The 18,431-nt window shown below is 47.7% G+C and overlaps 1 protein-coding gene and 1 non-coding gene across 3 annotated transcripts in view; both read left to right on the forward strand.

The window, feature by feature from the left end:
• Positions 1-1,379: 1,379 nt before the first annotated feature.
• Positions 1,380-18,431, forward strand: part of SRCAP (Snf2 related CREBBP activator protein) — a 41,423-nt gene continuing 24,371 nt past the window's right edge. For both annotated transcript variants that reach the window (XM_028841412.2, XM_077985899.1), the window contains exons 1-16: positions 1,380-1,567; positions 4,864-5,115; positions 8,242-8,427; positions 8,642-8,782; positions 10,903-11,125; positions 11,241-11,518; positions 12,149-12,242; positions 12,386-12,475; positions 13,260-13,433; positions 13,524-13,849; positions 13,953-14,130; positions 14,357-14,493; positions 14,890-15,059; positions 15,200-15,392; positions 17,435-17,571; positions 17,662-17,848. In XM_028841412.2, the coding sequence (XP_028697245.2) occupies positions 1,514-1,567; positions 4,864-5,115; positions 8,242-8,427; positions 8,642-8,782; positions 10,903-11,125; positions 11,241-11,518; positions 12,149-12,242; positions 12,386-12,475; positions 13,260-13,433; positions 13,524-13,849; positions 13,953-14,130; positions 14,357-14,493; positions 14,890-15,059; positions 15,200-15,392; positions 17,435-17,571; positions 17,662-17,848 (2,820 nt within the window). In that variant the 5' untranslated portion in view covers positions 1,380-1,513. The remainder of the gene's footprint in view (positions 1,568-4,863; positions 5,116-8,241; positions 8,428-8,641; positions 8,783-10,902; positions 11,126-11,240; positions 11,519-12,148; positions 12,243-12,385; positions 12,476-13,259; positions 13,434-13,523; positions 13,850-13,952; positions 14,131-14,356; positions 14,494-14,889; positions 15,060-15,199; positions 15,393-17,434; positions 17,572-17,661; positions 17,849-18,431) is intronic.
• Positions 11,932-12,060, forward strand: LOC114674509 (small nucleolar RNA SNORA30/SNORA37 family). The gene has a single exon (XR_003725662.1). It is a non-coding gene; the product is annotated as a small nucleolar RNA SNORA30/SNORA37 family (small nucleolar RNA).

Consider the following 18,431-nt stretch of genomic DNA (forward strand, 5'->3'; position numbering starts at 1 on the left):
CACCGTGGAAGTGCAGACTTTCACAGGGGGTGTGGTCTCAGCTCACACAGGTGAGGGATCTGCTACCATTTTGTGTGCTGATGCTAATGGGAGAAATGTTTGAGATAATGAAAGCAATTATAGGTCAGTATTGGGGATTTTCACTCTAGAGAAACACGGGAATGTTTGCATGTGATTTTTCTGTGGAGGGTTTGATTATAGCAGTGCAACAACAGAACTGAGGCTGTGGGTTAAGGAAAACGTGGTCAACCTGGCTCTACCAGGAAGAATAGCAGGTTTTCCATGGTTTTGGCATTAAGACTATGTGGATTGAAGTCCTCCTACCACTTTTTTACTGTGTGACCTTCCGCAAATCATAAGGTTTTAAAACTTTTTTACTTATAGAACAGATTATATTAGAATGTAAGCTCCATTTAGGTTGGGAATCCTTTCTGCATGGCTTTATCCGTTGTGTGTAGGAGGAAATAAATATTTGTTATGCTGTGAGAAGCACTTGGTTTTTTTTTTTTGAGACGGAGTCTCGCTCTCACGCTGGCTGGAGTGCAGTGGCGCAATCCCGGCTCACTGCAAGCTCCACCTCCTGGGTTCACACCGTTCTCCTGCCTCAGCCTCCCGAGTAGCTGGGACCACAGGCGCCCGCCACTACACCCGGCTAATTTTTTGCATTTTTTTTTTTTTTTTTTTTTTTTTTTTTTTTTTTTTTGAGACGGAGTCTCACGCTGTTGCCCAGGCTGGAGTGCAGTGGCGCGATCTCGGCTCACTGCAAGCTCCGCCTCCTGGGTTCACGCCATTCTCCTGCCTCAGCCTCCTGAGTAGCTGGGACTACAGGCGCCCGCCACCGCGCCCGGCTAATTTTTTGTATTTTTAGTAGAGACGGGGTTTCACTGTGGTCTCGATCTCCTGACCTTGTGATCCACCCGCCTCGGCCTCCCAAAGTGCTGGGATTACAGGCTTGAGCCACCGCGCCCGGCCATTTTTTGCATTTTTAGTAGAGACGGGGTTTCACCGTGTTAGCTAGGATGGTCTCGATCTCTTGACCTCGTGATCCACCTGCCTCGGCCTCCCAAAGTGCTGGGATTACAGGTGTGAGCCACCACGCCCGGCCAGCACTTGGTTTTTAAGGTAGATGTGAGGATTATAGAATACATCAAACAAGTACTAAAAGTATCTCATACATATTAAGTGCTGAAGAAATGTAACCTGTAATTTCTGTGTTTTTCTTTATTCAGTGTTATTTCTGGTTTTTTAAAAATAATTTTGCATCCCCTTTAACTGCATTTCTGTCTTCTTCTTATCCTATTTAGGTGCTCCAGAGGCTGGTGGACCTGAGCGGAGGCTGGGACGCCCTGGTGGGCCCCGGGCCCTGGAAGGCGGGTCCCGGTGGCCGGTGGCCCAGAATGAGGCCAGCTCCCAGCATGCCCTGCAGCCGGACGCCAGCCCCTCGGCCAGCAGCAGTGGTGATAACGACCCAGTCATTCTTCAGGCATCCAAGGAGGAGCCTGGGAGTGGGACCATGCAGAGCAGCCCCTCCCCTGCTCACCCTCAGCTCCCAGTCCTACAGACACAGGTTTGAAAGTGGGGAGAGGTCCTTCTCTGCTTCTGCTTTGTGGATTGTTGGGTGTGAGGCAGAAGAAATGTGACGGGAATATTTGTGGAGAGTTTTGGAGAATCTTTGGTACTCAGGGGGCTGGGCTGTAGTGTGTCAGGTCTGTTGGATACTCACATTCCATTTAACATTAGTGTAATGTGTCCAAGAGTGCAAAAACTCCTCATTACCTAAAAGAGGTTGAATTAGGCTAGGTTGGAAATGGAGGTCTGGGCACCATGCTTTTAAGACCGTACACTTTGAGAATAGTTTAACTTCTATCAGAACTGGAGTAGGATAAGCCTATGGATGATGTGTAGTGTTCATTCCTTTCTCATACCAAGGAAGGGTGTGGGGTAGGAAAAAAAAAGCATGGCTTTTAAACATACATCTAGGTGTGTGTACAGTCAGCTTTCTTTTTATTTTAATTTTTTAAAATTTTTTATAAAAAGGATTTCTTTATTGCGTCATCCTCGCATATGGGCCATGTTGATGTTTTCTGTATCCTCCCAGGTTTAGTATATGTGTTGCTAAAGTAAGCAGTACAGTAAGCTTTTCGTGTTTATAAATTTGATAGTTATAATTTTCCTGAGAAACTGGGGAAATTTGTGACAGTCTTGTCGTTTAGCTGAGGTTGGAATTTGAGTGGCGCAGTGTAAGGCTTATGTCCTGGAGTGAATTTGTGAATTCCCTGAATATCCACATTTTAGTAGGACTTTGTTTTCCATTTTTTTCTTTTCTTTCTTTTTTTTTTTTTTTTTTAATGAGATGGAGTCTCTTTCCATCACCCAGGCTGGAGTGCAATGGCACGATCTCAGCTCACTGCAACCTCTGCCTCCCAAGTTCAAGCACATGTCCCGCCTCAGCCTCGCGAGTAGCTGGGATTACAGGCACCCACCATCATACCTGGCTAATTTTTATATTTTTGTAGAGATGGGGTTTCACCATGTTGACCAGGCTGGTCTTGAACTCCTGACCTCAGGCGATCCACCCACCTCGTCCTACCAAAGTATTGAGAGTACAGGTGTGAGCCACCGGACCTGGCCTGTTTTCCTTTTCTTTTCTTTTCCTTTCCTTTCTTTTCTTTTCTTTTCCCCTCCCTTCCTCTCTCTCTCTCTCCTTCCTTCCTTCTTTCCTTCCTTTTCCTTTCTTTTCTTTCTTTTTTTCTTTTTCTTTCTCTTTCTCTTTCTGTCTGTTTTTCTGTCTTTCTTTCTTTTGAGTCTCGCTCTGTCACCAGGCTGAAATGCAGTGGTATGATCTCGGCTCACTGCAACCTCCACCTCCCCGGTTCAAGCGATTCTCCTGCCTCAGCCTCCCGAGTAGCTGGGACTCTAGGTGCACGCTACCACACCTGGCTAATTTTTGTGTTTTTAGTAGAGGTGGGGTTTCACCATGTTTGCCAGGATGATCTCGATCTTTTGACCTTGTGATCCCCACCCGCCTCAGCCTCTCAAAGTGCTGGAATTACAGGTGTGAACCACTGCGCCTGGCTCAGAGTTTCACTCTTGTCCAGGCTGGAGTGCGGTGGTACGATCTCGGCTTACTGCAACCTCCACCTCCTGGGTTCAAGTAATTCCCCTGCCTCAGCCTCTTGAGTAGCTGGGATTACAGGCATCCGCCACCACGCCCAGCTAATTTTCTGTATTTTTAGTAGAGATGGGGTTCACCATGTAGGTTAGGTTGGTCTCGAACTCCTGACCTCTGGTAATCCACCTGCCTCAACCTCAAAAAGTACTAGGGGCCGGGCGCGGTGGCTCAAGCCTGTAATCCCAGCACTTTGGGAGGCCGAGACGGGCGGATCATGAGGTCAGGAGATTGAGACCATCCTGGCTGACATGGTGAAACCCCGTCTCTACTAAAAAATACAAAAAACTAGCCGGGCAAGGTGGCGGGCGCCTGTGGTCCCAGATACTCGGGAGGCTGAGGCGGGAGAATGGCGTGAACCCGGGATGTGGAGCTTGCAGTGAGCCGAGATCTGGCCACTGCACTCCAGCCTGGGCGGCAGAGCGAGACTCCGTCTCAAAAAAAAAAAAAAAAAAAAGTACTAGGATTACAGGTGTGAGCCACCGTGCCCAGCCATATCTGCCTTCCTTTCATCCGCCCGTCCGTCCAGACGTGGCACAATCTCGGCTTACTACAACCTCTGCTTCCTGGTTCAAGCGATTCTCCTGCCTCAGGCTCCTAAATAGCTGGGATTACAGGCTCGCGCTACCACACCTGGCTAATTTCTGTACTTTTAGGAGAGACGGGGTTTCACCATGTTAGTTAGGCTGGTCTGGAACTCCCGACCACATGATCCACCCGCCTTGGCCTCCCAAAGTCCTGGGATTACAGACGTGAGCCACTAAGCCTGGCTTCCATTTCTTAATGCTTTTGGAGTACCTTGTAAAGTGACGTGTTGGGTGTTTGAGAACAGTGGCTATGCCTCCAGCCCTTGCCTGTCCAGTGAAGAGGTTAAGGTGGCTTGGGATTTTGTTGGTGGCTGTTGAATTTAGTGGTAGCTTACATTTATTGCATAAGTGAATTTGCCACACTTGTGAAAATGGAGGGAAAATAGGGAGTTGTTTATGTGAATGAAATCACTGAGGCTCTGAAAGGATCAGAATTTGAAATCATGCTATATATGTGTGTGTGTGTGTGTGTGTGTGTGTGTGTGTGGGTTTTTTTCCCCCCAAGTCATAGTCTTACTCTGTCATCCAAGCTGGAGTGCAATGGCGCGATCTCGGCTCACTGCAACCTCCGCCTCCCAGGTTCAAACGATTCTTGTGCCTGAACCTCCTGAGTAGCTGGGATTACGGCTTCCGCCACCATGCCCAGCTAATTTTCACATTTTCAGTAGAGACGGGGTTTCGCCATGTTGGCCAGGTTGGTTTCAAACTCCTGACCTCAGGTGATCCACCCGCCTCGGCCTCCCAAAGTGCTGGGATGACAATTGTGAGCCACCATCCCCGGCCTATATGGGTCTCTGTGTGTGTGTGTGTATATATATACACGTAGATATACACATACATACATATACATACATATATACATGTTTTTAAGTTTGGGGACTGTGTAAATGTCAGGACATAATTCTTTCATGTCAAGCATGTATAAACTTGGCTTTGCCATCGGAGTCCCTTATTAAAACTTTATCCCAAACGTTTGTGTTTATGAAAATAAGATTTACACATTACTCTACGTAGTTTTTTCTTGTGAAGATGGAATGAAATAATGTACCTGAAACACTCAGCACAGTGCTAAGCATTTATTTTTGCCATCGTTTTCCACTTTTCTAGATGGTGTCGGACGGCATGACAGGCAGCAATCCTGTGTCCCCTGCCTCATCCAGTTCCCCAGCCTCTAGTGGGGCAGGCGGCATCTCCCCCCAGCACATAGCTCAAGATTCCTCCCTGGATGGACCTCCAGGACCCCCAGATGCTGCCACAGTGCCCCTGGAGGGGTTCAGCTTATCCCAGGCTGCTGACCTGGCTAACAAGGGCCCGAAGTGGGAGAAGAGCCATGCCGAAATCGCGGAACAGGCCAAGCATGTACGTATTAGGAAGGCTCATGAAGATTTTTGGGAGTCATCTTCACTAAACTCCCACATCCTCTTGAGTATTTTAGGTTTCTTTTCTTTTTTTGTCATGGATTTAACCTATATACCTTAACGTATATGATTGTGAGCAGATTGCTTGAATACTGAGTCTCATTTTCCTTGCTGTAAATAAAAAAGGAATGATATAATAATTTGTAGGCTATTAGGAGGTTTAAATTATAGGAGCAAGGCCGGGTGCAGTGGCTCACACCTGTAATCCCAGCACTTTAGGGGGCTGAGACAGGCAGATCTCTTGAGCTTGGGAGTTCAAGACCAGACTGGGCAATGTGGTAAAACCCCATCTCTGTAAAAAGTACAAAAAATTATCTGGGCATAGTGGCACATGCCTGTAGCAGTCCCAGCCACCCAGGAGCCTGAGTTGAGAGGATCACCTGAGCCCAGGAGGTCAGGGCTGCAGTGAGCCATGATTATGCCACTGCACTCCAGCCTGAGCAGCCAAGTGAGATCCTGTCTCAAAAAAAAAGGGAAAAAAGGAGAAAATAGACATGAAAGCACTTTGTAAGCTGTGATGCTCTTAAGATTTACTGGTTTCTACTTATTTCTGTCCTGCAGTGTGTTACATTTATCCAGTGGTAAGTGTGGTCTCGGCTAGCAGCATTAGCATCACCTGGAACTTACTAAAAACACAAATTCTCTTTCAGGCGTGATGGCTCATGCCTGTAATCCCAGCACTATGGGAGGCTGAGGTGGGTGGATCACCGGAAGTCAGCCTGGCCAACGTGGCAAAACCCCGTCTCTACTAAAAATACAAAAATTAGGCTAGCGTGGTGGTGCAGGCCTGTAGTCCTAGCTACTCAGGAAACTGAGGCAGGAGAATTGCTTGAACCAGGGAGGCAGAGGTTGCAGTGAGCTGAGATGATGCCACTGCACGCCAGCCTGGGTAACAATGAGACTCCTCCTCAAAAAAAAAAAAAAAAAAAAAACAAACGCAAATTCTCGGTACTCCTCACCCACTGACCCATTTGAAACTATGAGGGTAGGGCCCAGCAATCTGTTTTTATTTATTTTTTTTATTTTATTTATTTATTTTTTTGGAGACGGAGTCTCGCTCTGTCACCCAGGCTGGACTGCAGTGGCACGATCTCAGGTCACTGCAAGTTCGGCCTGCCAGGTTCACGGCCATCCTCTTGCCTCAGCCTCCCAAGTAGCTGGGACTACAGGCGCCCGCCCCCAAGCCTGGGTAATTTTTTTGTATTTTTAGTAGAGACAGGGTTTCACCATGTTGGCCAGGATGGTCTCAATCTCCTGACCTCGTGATCTGCCTACCTCAGCCTCCTGAAGTGCTGAGATTACAGGCGTGGGCCACCATGCGCGGCCTATCTTATTTTATTTTATTTATTTGTTTATTTTGAGATGGAGCCTTGCTCTGTCTCCAGGCTGGAGTGCAGTGGCGCAATCTCGGGTCACTGCAACCTCTGCCTCCTGGGTTCAAGTGATTCTCCTGCCTCAGCCTCCCTAGTAGCTGGGACTACAGCCGTGCACTGCCACACTCAGCAATTTTTTGTATTTTTAATAGTGACGGGATTTCACCATATAGGCAGGATGGTCTCGATCTGTTGACCTTGTGATCTGCCAGCCTCGGCCTCTCAAAGTGCTGGGATTACAGGTGTGAGCCACTCCACCTGGCCTCAATCTGTTTTCTTTTGTTTTTCTTGAGATGGAGTCTCGCTCTTTCGCCCAGGCTGGAGTGCAGTGGCATGATCTCGGCTCACTGCAAGCTCCACCTCCCGGGTTCACACCATTCTCCTGCCTCAGCCTCCTGAGTAGCTGGGACTACAGGCGCCTGCCACCACGCCCAACTAATTTTTTGTGTTTTTAGTAAAGACGGGGTTTAACTGTTTTAGCCAGGATGGTCTTGATCTCCTGACCTAATGATCTGCCCACCTTGGCCTCCCAAAGTGCTAGGATTACAGGCGTGAGTGCAATCTGTTTCTAAAAGTCCTCTAGATGATTCTGGTGTCTGCTCAAGTTTGAGAGCAGCTGGTCTAATATGCACGTCTGTCTTGATGTTTCCTTCACTATCAGGCCATTTAGTTCTGTCTCATCTCTGGCTGTCATTTTCTCTGATTTAGTTTTTATCAGGAGAGGACAGAATAACAAAGGCAGAGGCTGGGTGTGGTGGTTTTTGCCTATAATCTGAGCATTTTGGGAATCCCAGGCAGGCGGACTGCTTGAGCCCAGGAGTTCCAGACCAGCCTTGACATCGTGAAACCTCGTCTGTACGAGAAATAAAAAAAAAATTAGCTGGGCATGGGTTGCATGTGCCTATAGTCTCAGGTACTTGGGCAGCTGAGTTGGGAAGATAACCTGAGCCTAGGCAACAGAGTGAGACCCAGAAAAATCTCACTCAGATTTCTGAGTGAGATTCAGAAAAAGAAATAAGGCAGTTGTCCTGAATTTTTTGAGTCATCTCTGTCAAAAATATTTTAAATGCTTTTTTTATAAAAGACAATCAGTGTAGAAACTTTAGTAAAAATGACCAATTTTTTACATCTAACCAGTGTTAAACAATTCATGTATAATGTTTCATGTTTTTTACATAAACACATGCATTTTTACAAAAGTAGTATTTTTATAAACAACAGTGTGCCAGTTATAGCGTATTTCTAAGCTTAATGCATCATGAACATACTGTAAGTAGAATTCTAGGATGATGATAATCCCTTGTATCTAGAATCAAGAGGGAAGTATGTGTTCCTTACTCCTCTGGGAAGCTCCCCTTGGGATATGTTTTCCCAAGTCTCTTCTATGTCTATGGGGTGTGGAGATTGTGTTAAATAATGGAAAGCACATGAAATTTGCTGTCTGGAGTCCTCAGACCTATTTTTGATTGCCATCTTCTATTACTTTCTAGCTGTGTGATCTTGGGCAAATCACTTAATCTCCCTGATCTATTTTCCCTCTTCTGAAGAGAGTATAGTACCTGCCTGTAGGTTTGGTATGTGGACTAAGCATAAGCATAACACAATCAGCCCACTTATTGTTCAGGAATTCAGCCGTGGCAGTGAGACGGATTGTGTGTTTAGAACTGTTGATTGATCTGGCTCTCCCTGATTAGGAGGCTGAGATCGAGACTCGGATTGCTGAGCTGCGGAAGGAGGGTTTCTGGTCACTGAAGAGGCTGCCTAAGGTGCCAGAGCCCCCTCGCCCCAAAGGTCACTGGGACTATCTGTGCGAAGAGATGCAGTGGCTCTCTGCTGACTTTGCTCAGGAGCGCCGTTGGAAACGGGGTGTGGCCCGTAAGGTAGGTCTTCCACTGGGACTGCCTTCCTTTTCCTTTTCAGGTTTGTGCTTTCCGTTGAAAGGTGGGTTAGTTGGAAGGTGACCAAACAGAATGATGTAGGCATTAAGAGGCAAGCTCTTGACTTTCCAGATTTCTTGGCCTTGATTATTTTCTTTGCCTTTGGGTGGGGAAGTCTGGCTTTGAGTGTTTTCACCCTGGGTTTTCATTCCCACAGGTGGTGCGCATGGTGATCCGGCACCACGAGGAGCAGCGGCAGAAAGAGGAACGGGCCCGGAGGGAGGAGCAGGCCAAGCTACGTCGAATCGCTTCCACCATGGCCAAGGATGTCAGGCAGTTCTGGAGCAATGTGGAGAAGGTGGACAGTGGGGATCAGGAAAGGGAAATGGCCTTGGATTAGATTGGTAGATGGCATGGTAGTAGGAATTATCAAAACTTCTTGAGGGAGTAAGTATAATTTCAGGCAACTCTAATGATGATTATGTTGTGTGGATAAAAAAGTATAGTGGCAAAAATGAGTTCTTTCTTTGGGGTTGTTAATAGTTCTCCTTGACAGCTCTAGGCCACCTGTCCCTTGCAGGGCATTTAGCATGTGTTTACTAAAATGTATTTGTGCCACTTACATGCTTAAATTCTGCCGAAGTTCTCACTGCCCGTATAGTAAGTTGTAATTATTTCTTAAGTACTACCTGGATTCCGTCTATATTCTCGGTCTTGCCTCCTGCCATGTTCTTTCCTTCTCCCTTTCACTCCACACCCATCTTTCTTTTGTATATCTCTGGCCATTTACACATGGACTTTATGCTGCTGGGAATGCCTTTTTCCTCGTGTACTTAGGGAACAGCTACCTATTTTTTAGTTGTCTTGGACAGGGTCTTGCTGTGTGGCCTAGGCTGGAGTGCAGTGGTACGATCACGGCTTACTGCATCCTCAACCTCCTGGGCTCACGCGATCTTCCTGCTTCAGCCTCCCAAGTATCTGGGACTACAGGCACGTGCTACCACATCTTGCTAATTATGAAAAATTTTTTTTAATTTCCTTTTTTTTTTTTTTTTTTTAAATTTTTTTCTGAAACAGAGTCTCGCCCCATCACCCAGGGCAGTGGCGCAATCTTGGCTTACTGCAGCCTCTGCCTCCTGGGCTCAAGTGATTCTCCTGCCTCACTCTCCGGAGTAGCTGGGATTACAGGCATGTGCTACCATGTCTGGCTAATTTTTGTATATTTAGTAGAGACAGGGTTTTGTCATGTTGGCCAGGCTGGTCTTGAACTCCTGACCTCAGGTTATCCACCTGCCCCGGCCTCTCAAAGTGCTGGGATTATAGGCGTGAGCCACCGCAGCTGGCTTAAAAATATTTTTTTGTGGAGACAAAGTCTCGCTGTTACACACCAAGCTAATCTTGAATTCCTAGGCTCAAGGGATCCTCTCGCTTTGATCTCCCAAAGTGTGAACCACCATGCCTGGCTTCACCTACCTGTTTTTTTTTTGTTTTTGAGATGGAGTCTCGCTTTGTTCCCAGGTTAGAGTGCAGTGGTTCAATCTGGGCTCACTGCAACCTTTGCCTCCCAGGTTCAAGCAATTCTCCTGCCTCTGCCTTCCGAGTAGCTGAGATTACAGGCGCCCACCACCAAGCCTGGCTAATTTTCGTATTTTTAGTAGAGATGGGGGTTTCACCATGTTGGTCAGTCTGGTCTCGAACTCCTGACCTCCTGTGATCCTCCCGCTTCAGCCTTCCAAAGTGCTGAGAATACAGGCATGAGTCACTGTGCCCAGCCCACCTGCCTACTTTTTGAAATCCAATTCCAGCTGGGTGTGGTGATACATGCCTGTAGTTCCACCTATGTGGGAGGGCAAGGCAGAGGAGGATCATTGGAGCCCAGGAGTTTGACACCAACCTGGCCAACATAGTGAGACCTCATCTCTTTTTTTTTTTTTTTTTTTTTTTTTTGAGACGGAGTCTCGCTGTGTCGCCCAGGCTGGAGTGCAGTGGCCGGATCTCAGCTCAATGCAAGCTCTGCCTCCCGGGTTTTTACGCCATTCTCCTGCCTCAGCCTCCCGAGTAGCCGGGACTACAGGCGCCCGCCACCTCGCCCGGCTAGTTTTTTGTATTTTTTAGTAGAGACGGGGTTTCACCGTGTTAGCCAGGATGGTCTCGAACTCCTGACCTCGTGATCCGCCCATCTCGGCCTCCCAAAGTGCTGGGATTACAGGCTTGAGCCACCGCGCCCGGCCGAGACCTCATCTCTTAAAAAAAAATCAGATTGCAAATCTTCCCTCCAACTGAGGCTAAGCTGGCTCTTCTTCCTGCATGCTCCCTTTGTGCTTCCTTTAGACCATAATAAGTCCCGAAGGTTATTTAGCCTTACTCTCCTAAGAGGCCAGCCCGGGATCTGGTTAAAGAAGGCCTCCCTAAACATCGGGTAAAAGTACCTAAATAAATGGTTATCTTGGTGAGCAGTCCCTTTCACATCTGTGGCAGGTGGTGCAATTCAAGCAACAGTCCCGGCTTGAGGAAAAGCGCAAAAAAGCCCTGGACCTGCATTTGGACTTCATTGTCGGGCAAACTGAAAAGTACTCGGACCTTCTGTCTCAGAGCCTCAACCAGCCGTTAGCCTGCAGCAAAGCAGGCTCTTCCCCTTGCCTCGGCTCTTCCTCAGCTGCCTCCAGTCCTCCACCCCCTGCTTCCCGCCTGGATGATGAAGGTGTGTGTTCTCTTTGGCCCTGTTACTCTTCCTCGTGTACCCTTTCCAGAGCTGAAAAACCCACCCTGTGGCTTGCAGGGCCCGTGGACTTTGTGACCTTGTTCTCCTGCTATAGATGGGGACTTTCAACCCCAAGAGGAGGAGGAAGAGGATGATGAGGAAACGATTGAGGTAGAAGAACAACAGGAGGGCAATGATGCAGAGGCCCAGAGGCGTGAGATTGAGCTGCTTCGCCGTGAGGGAGAATTGCCACTGGAAGAGCTGCTCCGTTCCCTTCCCCCTCAACTACTGGAAGGGCCTTCCAGCCCCTCTCAAACCCCCTCATCTCATGATAGTGACACCCGAGATGGGCCTGAAGAAGGTGCTGAAGAAGAGCCCCCTCAGGTGTTGGAGGTATAGGCAGAAGGAGCAGAGGGGAGGGTTCAGAGGGGGAGCAGAGGGAGAGGTTCAGGGTCTGAGTTCAGGGCTATGAGGTTGGTTATGGGTTTTGAGAGTTCTACCTAGTGATGGACATTTGGGCTCTTCTTTGGGGATAACTGGGGAAGAATCTGTTTGGGGCAAGTTGCATTTTATGATTGGCAGGTTTTGGCACTATCGTGGAGGAGTGTATTGTACTTTACTCTTTAAATTGCTATGTGGTCTTGAAAAAGTACTTGCTCTGACTGTTCTTGCCACTTCTCTGAACGTGCCCTAATATTCCCTCATTGGCCTTATAGGTTGGAAGCTGGCATGGTACCCTTAAGTCTTTTCTCTTTCTCCATATGTCCCAAGTGCATGGAGATATGTTGGGTACCTTTCTTTGTTACCTGGCACTTTCACAGGTCTTTCCCCAGGCGGTGGGGCCAGGATTTGGTAGTTGGTGCTGAGAGAAAACCCTTGATTGTATTCTTGCCCTGGGATTGTACCAGTGGCAGCTGTCACTCAATGGGATAGAGATTTTCCTGTGACATCTTTTTCAAGTTTGTGCCATTCTTCTGCTACTCTAACCTTAGACCCTTTCCTTTTTTATCTTTTGCCATACAGGTAAAGCCCCCACCCTCTGCTGTCACACAGCGCAACAAACGGCCTTGGCATCCAGATGAAGATGATGAAGAGTTTACTGCCAATGAGGAGGAAGGTCAGGGCTGTTCTGTTTGTCCTATTGCCACTTAATGAATTGTCTGGACCTAACCTTTCAGGCTTTCTCATCTGTTTCATTTGGACTGTGTCCTGTGCCTCTAGCCTCTATCCCTGTTGATCCTGCTTCTGTCTCTTTCCTAGCGGAGGATGAAGAGGACACTATAGCAGCTGAGGAACAGTTGGAAGGGGAGGTGGATCATGCCGTGGAGCTGAGCGAGTTGGCTCGAGAAGGTGACATTCACCAGACATTTTACTAAGCATCCACTTGGTGTCTGCCCTGTGCAGTACCAAGGATAAAGAGATGAATAAGGCAGTTTGTATCCACTCTGGAGGAACTCTGTGTCTAATGACTACGACAGACTTGTAAATGAATAATGATTAGAAAGTGATGAGTGGCCGGGCGTGGTGGCTCAAGCCTGTAATCCCAGCACTTTGGGAGGCCGAGGCAGGCGGATCACAAGGTCAGGAGATCGAGACCACAGTGAAACCCCGTCTCTACTAAAAATACAAAAAATTAGCCGGGCGCGGTGGCAGGCACCTGTAGTCCCAGCTACTCAGAAGGCTGAGGCAGGAGAATGGCGGGAACCCGGGAGGCGGAGCTTGCAGTGAGCCGAGATCGCGCCACTGCACTCCAGCCTGGGCAACAGCGTGAGACTCCGTCTCAAAAAAAAAAAAAAAAAAAGAAAGTGATGAGTGATTATGATGGAAGTTTAAATGGTGATGTGGGAGTGAAATGGAGGGAAGAGCTAATGTAAGAAGATATTGGCAGTATCTGACATGGACCTTGAGAGGCTCACCAGGTTGATAATGTTCTTCCCACTTCCCATGGTACATCCCCCAGGTTGTGGGGCTTGGTTTTGCTAGCCGATGCTGAAGGTAAGCTATTTTGCCTCCCCTCAGACCTGGGCCTAGCAGTATCTACAGAGACCTAGGTAAAATTAATTGGTACCACTCAGACCTCCCCGTCTCCCTCCCCTCCGAGTAGCCAAAAGCTTCGCTTTTATTTCTCTTCCAGGTGAGCTTTCCATGGAGGAGCTATTGCAGCAGTATGCAGGAGCCTATGCCCCAGGCTTTGGGAGCAGTGATGATGAGGATGAAGATGAGGTTGATGCTAATAGCTCTGACTGTGAACCAGAGGGGGCCGTGGAAGCAGAAGAAGCTCCTCAGGAGGATAGTAGCAGTCAGTCAGGTGAATATGTGGTCATGAAGCAGGAGCCGGGGAGGGTGGCCATTGGAGGAGCAGGTATTGTGAGCAGTAAGCCTTGGTCTTACACTTTAGACTCTGTGGAGGACCAGAGTGAGGATGAGGAAGATGAACATTCAGAAGAGGAAGAAACAAGTGGAAGTTCAGCATCAGAGGAATCTGAGTCTGAAGAGTCTGAGGATGCCCAATCACAGAGCCAAGCAGATGAAGAGGAGGAAGATGATGATTTTGGGGTGGAGTACTTGCTTGCCAGGGATGAAGAGCGGAGTGAGGCAGATGCGGGCAGCGGGCCTCCCACTCCAGGGCCCACCACTACTCTAGGTCCAAAGAAAGAAATTACTGACATTGCTGCAGCAGCTGAAAGTCTCCAGCCCAAGGGTTACACGCTGGCCACTACCCAGGTATCCCCAGGTTCTGGCCTCTCCTTTCTTGTCTTGACTTTTCTCATGTCTCCATGATAAATGCCTTATTTCCATTGTGTTACCTCTTTTTCCTCTCTGCCAGGTAAAGACGCCCATCCCCCTGCTTCTGCGGGGCCAGCTCCGGGAGTACCAGCACATTGGCCTAGACTGGCTGGTTACCATGTATGAGAAGAAGCTTAATGGCATTCTTGCTGATGAGATGGGGCTTGGGAAGACCATCCAGACCATCTCCCTGCTTGCCCACTTGGCTTGTGAGAAAGGTAAGTAGGCAAGGCCCCTTCTTTTGTGCCCCCTAGTCTAGCTCCCTGGGGAGCTTGTTAGTGATGACTCCGGCTTCATTGACTCCTGCTTCATTGACTCTGGTCATTAACTGTATAGAGAGGAGGGATTCCTAGGAAGGGCCAAAGGGTGGTCAGGGTTATAACTGAGGAGTCGGAACCACAGAATTTACATTTCCTTACCATCTCTCATTTTTTTGTCAAACAGGTAACTGGGGTCCCCATTTAATCATTGTTCCCACCAGTGTGATGTTGAACTGGGAAATGGAGTTGAAACGGTGGTGCCCCAGCTTTAAAATCCTCACTTACTATGGAGCCCAGAAAGAAAGGAAGCTCAAGCGGCAGGTTCGATCTTTCATGTGGTCACTTTCCCCCCATGGATGCCTCCTTTGTTTTTAAGCCCTTTCTTCAGTTGAATTCCTTTCCCTCCACTTTCTTTTCTTTTCTTTTCTTTTTTAATTTTTAAATTTCTTGCAAAGATAGAGATGGGTCTATGTTAACCAAGCTGACCTTGAGCACATGGACTCGAGATCCTCCCACCTCAGCCTCCCAAAGTACTGAGACTATAGCTGTGAGCCACCATGCCCAGGCCCCTCCTCTTTCTGTCGCTCCATTCTTTTGCTGGGACTTTCTCTTTTCTTCCAACCTGATTTCTGTCCTTTGAGGAGTTTAGCATGTCTTCCCTTGGCTCTCTTTTCTTTTCATCCCACTATCTGCTACTTTCTGTCTTTGATCCTTCAGGGCTGGACCAAGCCCAATGCCTTCCATGTTTGTATCACATCTTACAAGCTGGTGCTGCAGGACCACCAGGCCTTCCGCCGCAAGAATTGGCGCTATCTCATTCTGGATGAGGCGCAGAACATCAAGAACTTCAAGTCACAGCGCTGGCAGTCACTCCTCAACTTTAACAGGTGGAGATGGAGATGGGGATTCATGGGAGGGTTGACTTGGCTTGAAGGGAGGGCTGCCTGGGTTGAGGAATGTATCAGAATGCTCAGAAGGTTGGGAGCTGCTGACCATCCTCCCTCTGATTCTCTCTGTCTCTTTGCAGCCAGAGGCGCCTGCTCCTGACAGGAACTCCCTTGCAGAACAGCCTCATGGAGCTGTGGTCCTTGATGCACTTTTTGATGCCCCATGTCTTCCAGTCTCATCGCGAGTTCAAGGAGTGGTTCTCTAATCCCCTAACTGGCATGATTGAGGGCAGCCAAGAGTATAATGAAGGTCTTGTCAAACGCCTCCACAAGGTAGGGCCTGCAACAGTTTGTCAGGGTATTGGGAATGGTGAGGAACCATTCCTGGGCATTGCCCAGGAAACCCTTGGGGAGAGGGAAGTCAGTGCCAGGCTGAACTCACTCAGTTGTCAAGCTGCAATGTTTTAGTGACTACCCATTGCCAGATTGAATGACCTCATCTTAGTCATCCATTCGGTTTTTTTTTTTTTTTTTTTTTGGACGGAGTCTCGATCTGTTGCCCAGGCTGGAGTGCAGTGTCTTGATCTCCACTCACTGCAAGCTCTGCCTCCCGGGTTCACGCCATTCTCCTGCCTTAGCCTCTCGAGTAGCTGGGACTAAAGGCGTCCGCCACAACGCCCAGCTAATTTTTTGTATTTTTAGTAGAGACGGGGTTTCACCGTGTTAGCCAGGGTAGTCTCAATCTCCTGACCTCTTGTTCCGCCTGCCTTGGTCTCCCAAAATGCTGGAATTACAGATGTGAGTCACTGCGCCTGGCCTTTTTTTTTTTTTTTGTAACAGAGTCTCGCTCTGTCCCACGGGCTGGAGTGCAGTGGCGTGATCTGGCTCATTGCAGCCTCCACCTCCCGGGTTCAAGCGATTCTCCTGCCTCAGCCTCCTGAGTAGCTGGGGTTACAGATCTGCGCCACCATACCTAGCTAATATTTGTTATTTTTAGTAGAGGCAGTTTTCGCCATCTTGGCCAGGCTGGTCTCGAACTCCTGACCTCAAATGATCCGCCCTGTCCCCCTTGGCCTCCCAAAGTGTTGGGATTACAGGCGTGAGCCACCATTCCCAGCCTGTTTTTTTTGTTTTTTTTTTATGGTGATGTTTTTGTCCTTATTGTCTTTGAGTAGAATGGTACTGCTAATTGGTCCCTGCTTGGATTTCTCTTTACCTGGATTTCTTCAACTTCATATTGTTGGTGTTTCTCTCTCTGGTCTTCTTTGGCTCTCCTTTTTTGCCCAGCTTTTAAATCACAACATCTTTTAGCATTCCAATCTTTACTTTTTTTGTCTTCTCAGTCTACATATCTCACAGGCCTTCTCGTTCCTAAAGCTTTGACTATTTCTTATGTGATAAAGACTCTCCAGTCTGTGCTAAAAGTCCTTGACTTTCTAGATCACTTGACCTGTATTTAGATTTCTGATTTGGTATCATTAATTGAAAGTTCCTCTTGAACTCAACACTGTTCTAAGCCAGACATCTCTGGCCTTATAGCCTGTTATAAGGCCATCTTGGTCAATCACTATCATTTGGTAAACTAAGCTAGAAAACAGGAAGTCTTCCTTAACTGTTACTTTTCCTTCATTTACCTCCCTTCCTTCTTCCATGTCACTGTAGACATTGATGACTGTGTCCTATCGGATTTTATCTTCTGAGATTTCAGATTTGCCTTTCGTTTTATTTCCCGTCAAGGCCACAGTTTTTGTTCTCCTCATCTTCTTTTTTTTTTTTTTTTTTTTTAGACGGAGTCTCGCTCTGTCGCCCAGGCTGGAGTGCAGTGGCGCGATCTCGGCTCACTGCAAGCTCCGCCTCCCGGGTTCACGCCATTCTCCTGCCTCAGCCTCCCGAGTAGCTGGGACTACAGGCGCCCACAACCGCGCCCGGTTAATTTTTTGTATTTTTAGTAGAGACGGGGTTTCACCGTGGTCTCGATCTCCTGACCTTGTGATCCGCCTGCCTCGGCCTCCCAAAGTGCTGGGATTACAGGCGTGAGCCACCGCGCCCGGCCCTGTTCTCCTCATCTTCTAGATTTATTTGCATCATCTTGTAAACTTACAATCACTCCTCAAAATCTAGTTTGAGTTTTCTCTCCTGCATAGTTGGTCTGCCCACAGTGCTTCCTTATATCACTTCCTATGTCGTGGTATCATTTTGTGTCTGTCTCCTTCAGCAGACGGCAGATCCCTTGAGGGCTTGCAGTTGACTCATCTCTGTGTGGTTGGTGTCTGATATGGTGTGCCGTATGGCTCCATTCGTGTTTACTGAGGGGCTTAGGCTGGGGTTTGGTGCCTGAGTTCTCCTGTTTAGCCTCCTGCTTAATTTGCTTTTAGGTTTTGAGGCCTTTTTTACTGCGCCGAGTTAAGGTGGATGTTGAGAAGCAGATGCCCAAAAAGTATGAGCATGTTATCCGCTGCAGGCTCTCCAAGCGTCAACGCTGTCTCTATGATGACTTCATGGCACAAACCACGTAAGGAAGGAAGGAGGGTGGGCCCTGGGACTCGAGATTGAAGTGTAGGTGGCTGTTAGGGCGTCCCATTTATTTTTCCTCTTTCCCTAGAACTAAGGAGACACTAGCCACAGGCCATTTCATGAGCGTCATCAACATTTTGATGCAGCTGAGAAAAGTTTGCAATCATCCAAATCTGTTCGACCCTCGACCGGTTACCTCCCCTTTCATCACCCCAGGCATCTGCTTCAGCACCGCCTCTCTGGTGCTAAGGGCCACGGATGTCCATCCCCTCCAGGTAAGTATGATTCCATTAATGTGAAATATAAAGGTTATTGGCATTACCCCAACCATGTACCTCTTTTCGTTAGACTGGGGTCTGACTTTTGCATCCTTATTACTCCCCTAAGTATCATTCCCTTAGTTTTATTGTACTCTAGTCATGTGACTTAACGATGGTTCAACTTAATATTTTTTTGGCTTCACTGTGAATTTATCAGGATGTAACCCCATTGTAAATTGAGGAGCATCTGGACTTAGAATGATTCAGCTTACAGTTTTTTACTTTTTGATGGGCTTGTCAAGGGTATTAAAGGGCATTAAATTCTCGATTTGCTGAGGGTTTATTGGGATGTAACTTCATCATAAGTCTGGGAGCATTTGCATCACATTTTGTTTATCCATTCATCTATCAGTGGGCACTTGGATTCTTTCCACCTTTTGTCTCTTGTGAATAAGGCTGTGAACATGGATGTACAAATATCTCTGCTTTTTACTTTGGGTATTTACTTAAAAGGAATATTGCTGTAACATACAGTAATTCGATTTCTGCATATTGGGAAAACCTCTACGCTGTTTTCCATAGTAGCTGCATGTTTTAC

This window comes from Macaca mulatta, chromosome 20 (genome assembly GCF_049350105.2).
Source record: "Macaca mulatta isolate MMU2019108-1 chromosome 20, T2T-MMU8v2.0, whole genome shotgun sequence".
Taxonomy (NCBI): domain Eukaryota; kingdom Metazoa; phylum Chordata; class Mammalia; order Primates; family Cercopithecidae; genus Macaca; species Macaca mulatta.